Raw genomic sequence first — 9,086 nt, forward strand, 5'->3', positions numbered from 1 at the left:
ATATATATATAAAATGTAGAGATAAGCATTTAAAACTGCTCATTTCTGATTATTATAGAAAAAGTTATTCTACAGCTGAGTCAAATGCAGAAGCTAATATGAAGATAGGCCAGATACATACATGTAGGTAAATATTTATGGTAGGGAAATACATCAAGGAGATGAAACAAACACCAGTGGCAAGAAACCCAACAGGAATGGGAGAGTAGGTTTTCTCACCATTTAACTATAATCTTCCTGAGTTCAGTGGTCTTGCTCCATTTCTTCTAATTATTCATTGTTCATGTAAATAGCATTGTCCTCTGCTGGAGTATAACATAGATATATCTCCACCTCACATCCAAAGTCCAGTCCCACATTTCTAACGTGGAATTGCAAGTGTGATTTAAATTAAAAAAAAAAAAAACCAAAAAAAAAACCACAAACAAAAAACCCCCCACAAATAAACAAAAAAGAAAAACCACAAAAAAACCCAAACAAATAAAACATAAAACAAAACAAAAACCCCAGCCAACCAAACACCAAAAAAACCCCACAAACAAACAAAAATACCATACAGACCTGTCCTGAGCACAGGCATTGTAGACATTGAGTGTAATGGAAACTGTTCGAAATAAAAGGCTGTGTGGCTGCCTTTAGACTGCTAAGAAGCTTAAAAGCTTTTTCCCACTTACTGTTAAGGAGCTTGGTGTATATTCATTTTTCTGTCTGTGCTTCCTGTACAAGGTATGAAAATAGGAGATGTCACATTTCTGAGCAGGATCATTTTCTCTTGCTACAACTGGTTTGGTTGTGGCTAAATGCTGCTGTTAATTTAAGTGCAGCAGGTGCCTACCTGAAATACAAGGCTGTTATCTCCTGGGTATGTCACGCAGTCATCAGATGGCCATATGCTCTTTATTTACAGCATGTCTAAGAAAAAGACAAGGCCTAAATATGACATTAACACCCATTAGCTGGGCTTAGCTTTAATTCGGGACATCTGAGGCTTGTGTAATCAGACACTGTCTAGTATTTGCACTCCAGACAAATTTGCTGAGCACGAGGAAGCTCTCTTCCATTATGCTTTTGGGTTTCGTATTTGGGCTCTCCTACATGACAGATTCTTCTCCCACTCTGAAACTTTCCGTTTTGCATCTGTCTTGGACCTTGGGACTATCACTAACCTTTTCATAAATTGAGGAAGGCTGGCATGGAAAGGGATACAATATGCAACAAATTCAGTGAAGGGACTATGGGTTTGTTCTCTTTCTCTGGACTGCAAGTTCTGGTGCGCTTGGATCTTGGGCGGGGGGGAATGTATTACCAGTCCAGTACTGGGACTTCAAGGTAAGAGAGTCACTTCTAAGAAGATAAGACACTTCTATGACTTTCTAAGATGCAAAAAGTTAGCCGTTTGGGTACTAGACTTCTGATTTTTAAATAGTTCAATAGACAGGAGTGATTTGAGCTCACAGAGAATGAAGAATACTTTGGGGATACTATCCCTTTCTTCCCCCCTCCTTACCCCAGTGAATTCTTTTTGATGTGAAAAAACGAAAATGAAACTAAGACTAGTTTGAAAAAATTATCTTCACGTGGGTGGGAGAAACCCTTCCTGCTCTTGGTTGAATGGTTTAGTTGAATAAAAATAAACTTTAGCCCTTCTGTGCGAGGAGTGGCTGCAGTCTGAAATGCTTTACTCCTTTTCTAAAGGAAGGTTATGGCATCGGGGACGATGAATACTCCTGTGCGTATGATGGCTGCCGGCAGCTGATCTGGTATAATGCCAGAAGTAAACCACATTCCCATCCCTGTTGGAAAGAAGGTATTCAGCCCATCTTCTGCTCTTTATTCTAGCTGGATTTTTGCACAGAATTTTTTCCTCTTGCAAGTGTCTCAAACAGTTTGATAGGTGTGAACAGAGCAATTGCTACCTAATCCTGATGATACTAAAGGTTTAATGATTATTGTGCCTTTACTAGTATGTGCAGTGGTTTAAATGTATGAAGTGGGCACCACACTCTTGTTCCACAGTCTGTAAAAAGAATCTTGGTGGTTCAGTGCCTTTTCTTTTCATAGACAGATAGAAATCATAGCACCAACTAACGTTGGCTGGACACTTAATCATAAGAGTTTTTTCCCAGATGCTTGTAGTCCTACAAAACAAGGTTGAAATCTTCCTTTCTGGGTTAAAAGAGGTATTTTAGAGGAAGGAAAAAAACCTTGATCTCTGAATTAGACTCTCTTTTTTTAAGGAGGAGTTGCACTGTCTTGCTTACTTTATATTCTTGGATAACTCCTTGGACAGCGAAGTTCTGTTCTTGATCTCAGCTTTGAAATCTTGGTAGGAGTCTGTGCATGCCATGCTTGTGTGAACTGTGCCACCTTCTCTTCTCCCAAGGATGGCTAGATTAACACACCTCTTAAAAATAAATGACACAAGCATATTAGAAACTTAGTCTTTAGCAAGTGTGTGTTCTGAGGATATCTTCAACGGGTATAAAATAGTCAAGGAGAGACAGAGTGCAGCTTTTTTCTGGCTTTGGCAAATACTGTGCAATAATTCTACAACTATGTAATAGTAATGCTCTGGCAGACTGAAATATTTTATTTTTTTACTATTTTGTCCTGGGTGGTTTTTTTCTTTAGTTACTGTCTGTACCAATGTTTGTTTCTTCTTTTGTGCTTTTGCAAAACAGTTCCGTTTAAGTGAGAGAACTCAGTGAGATATGTGATACTTAAAACAATAACTCTTTCAGCTGTTGGCATTTAACAGAGGTGGGATCTTTACATTATCTTTGTTTTGCATGTAAGGAGACACAATAGGATTTCTACTCGACTTGCAAGAAAAGCAAATGATCTTCTATTTAAATGGAAACCAGCTTCCTGCTGAGAAGCAAGTATTTTCATCTGCTGTGTAAGTATGTGCTCATTTGGAAGGACAGTGACCTGTCTGGATAATTGTTCTAATTATATGAAGTGTTTCCCATTTGGGATGTAAATTCATATTTGCTTACCTCAAGCCATCATTAAGCAGGCTTCCCAATTGAAAGTTGCTGAGAAATCGGTGAGAAGGATATAATTTTGCAGGTGGATTTCAGGGTCCAAAATAAATACTTTGGACCTTACAAAGGTAGATTCAACTCAATGTTTGCTACTGTCAAAGTAGCACAGCATTGAAACAGAATGAGGCTGTAGCACAAGATGAACAAATTTCTAGTAGCACATGAGGAATTTTTGATCTTTTGGAAAATAAAGCCTCAGTTGTGTAAATGCTGAAGAGTGCGTATTAACTTATTGCCGTTCACTGGGGCCAGTTCTTGTAGTAGCACATTGAATGTTCATGGGAGGATGTCTCTTGGTAGCATTACAGAAGGGTGTTAGGCTTATTTTGCCAACTCTGTTAAAATTAACACATGGCTAACTCCTCTGGCTGTCATGGCAAAGTTCAGCCTTTTAGTTCTGAAAAGATAAGCTGGTGTGATACTTGAGAAAAGAAGCTTCCTGTGCAGCTTAATTAAACATTACGGTACTTTGTAAATTAATAGTACTGTGCTAATAACTTCATTCATGTTTTCTCTGCAAAATGAAGTTCAAGATGCAAGCAAAGAACAGTTTGAAGAGTTGCAGAGTATCTTGTCTATTCAGCTTGCAGTACTCTGTTCTTCGCGTGGAACTGTCATTTATATACTCAACAGATTCTGTTACTCAGTTAGCACTTAGGGTATTACTCAACTCGGGCCCTTTCAGTAAATAAAACTAAAAGAGGTGATAGCTGTGGTGTTTTTACAAGGTGTCTGTGTGGCTTTGAAGAAAAGACAGCTGTCCTGAGGTAATCCTGCAAGGGCAAGGAGGAACAGATGGGCATTGTGCTAAGAGAGCTCGGACCTGGATTCATCCTGCACAGGTCCCACACGATGAGTGTACGAGAGTTGCAAGTTCCCCAGATTTGTGCCTGCTCAAATGAAGCAGCAGGAGGGGTGGACGTGGAGGTGTCCCTTGCGGTTGGTACTGCTCCTCACAACTCTACTGTAAACAGCAGTTGTTTGGGAGAAAAATACTTTTCCCAGTGCTGAAGGAGATACCCGAGCAGTGTAAAGAGGATCAGGTTGTAGGCTGTTCAGATGTGTGTATCTGCTCTCAGTCTAAGTGTGACTAATCCCAGTTTTACAGTAGGCAGCTGTTATTGACTGACTCAGGAGTAAATTCAGATAAACTCTGATAGTAAATTAGGAAGTTGAGAACTAAACGAGGAAAGTATGTTTTAGAGGCTTTTCTCCCAATTAGCTGTAGAACACTTCTAGTGAAGGAACTTGTCTCTTTTTGTTTCAGGGTATATTTTTGTTTGGTAATAGTAGTAACATGTCTGGAAAGCTCTATTATTGTTTAAGTCATTCTAAAATGTCTGTTGTTCATCATATTGCAGATCTGGGTTTTTTGCTGCAGCAAGTTTCATGTCCTATCAACAATGTGAGTTCAACTTTGGGGCAAAACCTTTCAAGTACCCACCATCAATGAAGTTTAGTACCTTTAATGATTATGCCTTTCTCACAGCAGAAGAGAAAATCATTTTGCCCAGGTAATCCTCCTGTCTAGTTTGTGTCTGCATACAGAGAAATAAAATGCTTCACTTCTGAGCTGTATAGTCTTACATTGTATTTGGCAAAGCCAGTCTTTTATGAGGTTGCACTGATTAGATTTATTATGATTAGACCATAGGCTCCAATGTAGCTTAACAAGTAGGGCAGGAGGTATACAACCAAAATCCATTAAATTAAATTTTTTTTTGTAATACTAAAATCAATTAAAATTAACTAGTACTGCACAGTAAACTGTTTTTAGTATAAGTGCCTCCTGCTGCCTAAGAATGATTAGGTTAGTTGAGGAGGTCTAGTCTTAATTTAAAAAAAAAAAAAAAAAAAAAAGTCTTACTTAAAATTGACCTAATTTGTGATGTTGGCAGCCTGGAGGTACTGAATGATTGTAAGATGTGAAGTTGTCCTTTTTTTTTTCTTTTTTTTTTTTTCTCCCTTCTCCTGATCCAGATGAAAATTTCCCCATTTGTGAATGACAGTACTGACAAAGGTTATTCAAATTTAGAGGTGCTTTCCCACCTAAAGATAAATCAAGCCAGATAGAAATAGGTTTGGATACATTTTTCCTTAACTTGCCAAATTTCTGGCAAGAAAGAAAATTACTGGCTTTTCTGCTTTAGGTCATTAGTAATAAAATAACTTACTGGAACACAAACAGTAACAGTATACAGCGTAATCTGGGATATAGTGTACCCCAGACTTGCAATTTTGGCTAAAGAAGGCCCTCTAGAGTGGTGCTCATGTAGGTGGTAGAAATAATCTTTTGTTGCTTCTAATTAAGTGGGGGCAGAGGTTGTTGGAGGTGGGTACCCCTGGATGTAGTTAAATTCAGAGACCGGTTTTGAATTACCTAGCTGTTCGATCAAGTGTACTTGAGGTACTTAAATATTTTAGTGTCTAAAAAGAAAACAAAAAAATACCTTACTCTTGGATCAGTCACACGTTGGCAAAGTTTGAAGCTTGTGATATTGTATTTAAGCAGAGAAAATCAAATGCAACTTGCGAGACTTTCATACTTACATATAGTAAATTACATAGAGTAATTTACACCTGCTTGTGACTGCAGGTGCTTTAAGTGAGAGTCTGACTGAATCCCTTAAGATGATCTGTTTTAGTTGTCGTTCTTGGCTAGCCCCCTTTTTCAAATTAAGTGTTCTTCTGTCTTAGGTCACACACTAGATGACGGCTTTTGCAGTTTTTAGCTGATGACCAGATGCGACTGTTACTGATGTCATTCTGGCACTACTCCGTGCAATGTTTAAGCATTAGCTGTGAGCACTGTTATCTGATTGTGCCAAAAGGTGTAGAGAGAAACTGGGAGAAACTGGTTTCCTGTTGATGCTTGACTGGAGAAACTTGGCCTCCTGTGTTACAGACTATTTAATATGTGACAGCACTGAAAGGCTCCATTCAAGGTTGGACACTGTTGTTCTTTGTGTTTACACAAAGATCATCCCTGCCCTACAGCCTCAAGTGTTTGGAAACGATAAGTCAATCCTAAATAAAAAGATCTCTTTGATCTTAAAAGTGATGGGGGAAAAAAAAAAAGGCAAGGGCCTGAGTGAACCCTAATTATCTATCACAGGACTTAACATAAACTCATGTAGAGTTGTGCTGAATTTAATGCATCTAGTGTGGGGTATAGTCCTAGTCCGGGCAAGACACGTCACCCTGCCATCGAACAGTTTTGACAGGTAGTGTATGTGTTCCAAACGTGAAATGTCTTATTTCATCAAATGAGGAACTTTTATCCATTTACTCTCCCTTGTGGCAGTTGCCATACTGGACTGTTGATTTTATTTTCAATTTCTGTTCTTTTAAACTGTGTTACAGCATTATAGGGTTTCTGGATTTTGTCGATACATGGCTTTGTGTGTTTTTTGGGTTTTTTTCTTAACCTTTAAAAGTACACAAATACTAAAGAACAATTTTTTTTAAGCATTCAGCTAGGAGAAGTGTAATCCAACACCTTCTTTGTCCCTTTCTGACAGACCAGAATAGGGTGTCGAAGACTGTTTTGAACATCTCTGGGTGTGTTAAAGCCTTTTTTGTGGGAAGTTATGATGGATGTTTATCAGCAGTAGTGTTGAGTAGCCCAGGCAAGTGTTGCATTGGTCTTGATGCAATACTCGGAACAGTTATGAATCTATTGTTTTCAGTCAAATTAATGGTGCTGGGGGCTGTGTCTTTCTTCAGGCACAGGCGCCTGGCTTTGTTGAAGCAAGTGAGTATCCGAGAGAACTGCTGCACAGTTTGCTGTGATGAGGTAGCAGACACAGAACTCAGGCCGTGTGGACACAGGTAAAACCTTAAAAGCAACACAAAACAAACCCAAAGCCAAAGAAACAGGAAAATGTGTTGTGTTTGACATTCAGCTTACGTGAGACCAGATGCAGTCCCTGCTTATCTTGATTGACTTCTTAGCATAAAGGAAAGAACCCCTCCTTTTAAGGATGTGACAGAGGTTAAGCATAGTGTTCCCACCGTTCCCCTCACCGTAGACCTGAGCAGATTTTAATGCCTAATTGTGTGTGTGTGTTTTGGGATTGGGGAAGTACTGTGCCTGCCAAGTCTTAATTTGTGGAAGCAGTCTTGCCATGGGTCCTCTGTCTTGATGCTGCAAAGATAGAAAGGGAATAAAAGTGCCCTGTGTGCCCCAGCAAGAAGTGAAGAGAGCTTCATGCAAGGCGCTGGGGCTGCTGTTCTCCAGACCAGAGAAAAGTGTGCAAGTGTAATCCCGACCAACTGCAACTTTCAGGTCTGTAAGGTGCTGAGCAGCAGCAGCTCCCCTCAAAGCCTGTGGACCCACAACACCTGACTTGCAATTCCTAATCTCCACACTGAAAGGCTGATCTTGACTGTGTTTCTAGCAGGCTAACTAAGCCGCTTAGTGCTTGGAATTTTTTTTGTTTGTGTAGTTTTTCATACCGTAAATACAGGCTTCAACTGATTTTTCTTCTCCTTCAGCGACCTGTGCATGGAGTGTGCCTTGCAACTGGAGACCTGCCCTTTGTGTCGACAGGAAATACAAACCCGAGTCAGACAGATCTCTCACATTTCATGACACATGTGGAGAAATACCACAGACTTGTGTTTTAATCAACCAATACTGAAAGGGGAAAGCATCTCTAACCAATCCTTACGCACATAGAACCATAGCCGCGGCCAGATTTCATGCTAAACTGTAATCTGTTTCTCTTAAAAATGAAATCTTTAATAAGCTATTTCAGGTTGCCAACAACAGGAACTGGTTTCAACAGTGAGGAGAGCTTGTAGGTCAGCGTGCTATGGCTATTGGTTCCTCCAAGCAAGACCACAGGAGAAGTCTCTCTTCTTCCCCCTTTCCTTCTCGCCTGTCGTAAGTGCTGAAAAAAATTTGCACTGGAAGTACACGTACAATGCATTTTAGAAAAGAAGCGAAAAGAAGGATCTCCTAAAACAGGGCCGTGCTGTCTTGGGCTCGAAAGTCTCTATTTTTGGCAGAAGTCAGTACTAAAAAGAGAATGCCAATGTTTTCCTGTTTAATGTAGCCTCCTGCTGGTCAGAGACTCTGTATTTTCCGACAGTGGATATTAAACTGCTCAAAGACTTAATCTGTACACAGACGGATTTGAAAAGACAGTGTGGAGACTGTAGAGAAACCCGTATGTTTTAATAACTTGGTGATTCCAAAGAATGTTCTGATTTGTTTTTAAACGTTAAAAGATCGGTGGTATTTTCAAGTACATAATGTTTCTGATGCTTTTAACTTCAGTACCCACATTTTTTTGTGAGGATATAATTTTCAGGAGGTATTCTTAACTAATTATAACGCTGGACTGGAATTAATTTGATATTCTGGGTATTTTTTAAGGTATCATTGAACATCTTTTTTAATCAGTGTTGTTTTTGAAAGTTATGTTCACTTTGGAAATATGGAACTATCTTAAAAAAAAATTGGAGGAGAATTTTGGGCCAGTTTTATTTAAAAAAAAAAGTTATTTGGATAGTAAGTTTGGTCTTATTCTGTAACTCTTTAAAAATGCACCTTGCTTGCCACATGTCAGTCCTGCTTTGAGCAGGTTTGGGGCCACACTTCATATTTTTGGTAGGGGTCATACAGTGGGAATCTCTGCTCCAGTTTAATTACAAGTTTGTGACGTTTGTATGTTCAGGATGCATTTCAGTGGGCAGCTTTTGACTGTTTTACTAGGTTTCTACAAGGAATCAGGGTTCACAACTGGTGTCAGTGAAGTAGCGCAAAAATTGGTGGAGTTATGCTTATTTTGCACCAACTGAGGAAATGACTCAGTCTCTTCCAAGACTTGTACAGGTTGTTTTTTTTTTTTTTTAAATTATCTGGCTATATAGTAGAACTTTACTAATTCACACACAACTTTCACCAAAACCATCACACTTCTTGGCAGTGATTCAACAGCAGAGGCTGTTGTAGTGAATTGTCATGCTGCGATTATATCTGATTTTTAAAATCCTTTATCTCTACTATCGAGTGTTAACAAAGCAGAGCTG

General features: G+C 39.2%; 1 protein-coding gene across 1 annotated transcript in view; it reads left to right on the forward strand.

Annotated features, from left to right (window-relative positions):
• Positions 1–8,166, forward strand: part of RSPRY1 (ring finger and SPRY domain containing 1) — a 23,149-nt gene extending 14,983 nt beyond the window's left edge. The window contains exons 10-14 of the mRNA XM_010287755.1: positions 1,696–1,807; positions 2,797–2,899; positions 4,409–4,561; positions 6,774–6,878; positions 7,545–8,166. Coding sequence (XP_010286057.1) covers positions 1,696–1,807; positions 2,797–2,899; positions 4,409–4,561; positions 6,774–6,878; positions 7,545–7,641 — 570 coding nt within the window. The 3' untranslated portion in view covers positions 7,642–8,166. The remainder of the gene's footprint in view (positions 1–1,695; positions 1,808–2,796; positions 2,900–4,408; positions 4,562–6,773; positions 6,879–7,544) is intronic.
• Positions 8,167–9,086: the final 920 nt, after the last annotated feature.

This window comes from Phaethon lepturus, unplaced genomic scaffold (assembly GCF_000687285.1).
Source record: "Phaethon lepturus isolate BGI_N335 unplaced genomic scaffold, ASM68728v1 scaffold22055, whole genome shotgun sequence".
In the NCBI taxonomy this organism is placed as follows: domain Eukaryota; kingdom Metazoa; phylum Chordata; class Aves; order Phaethontiformes; family Phaethontidae; genus Phaethon; species Phaethon lepturus.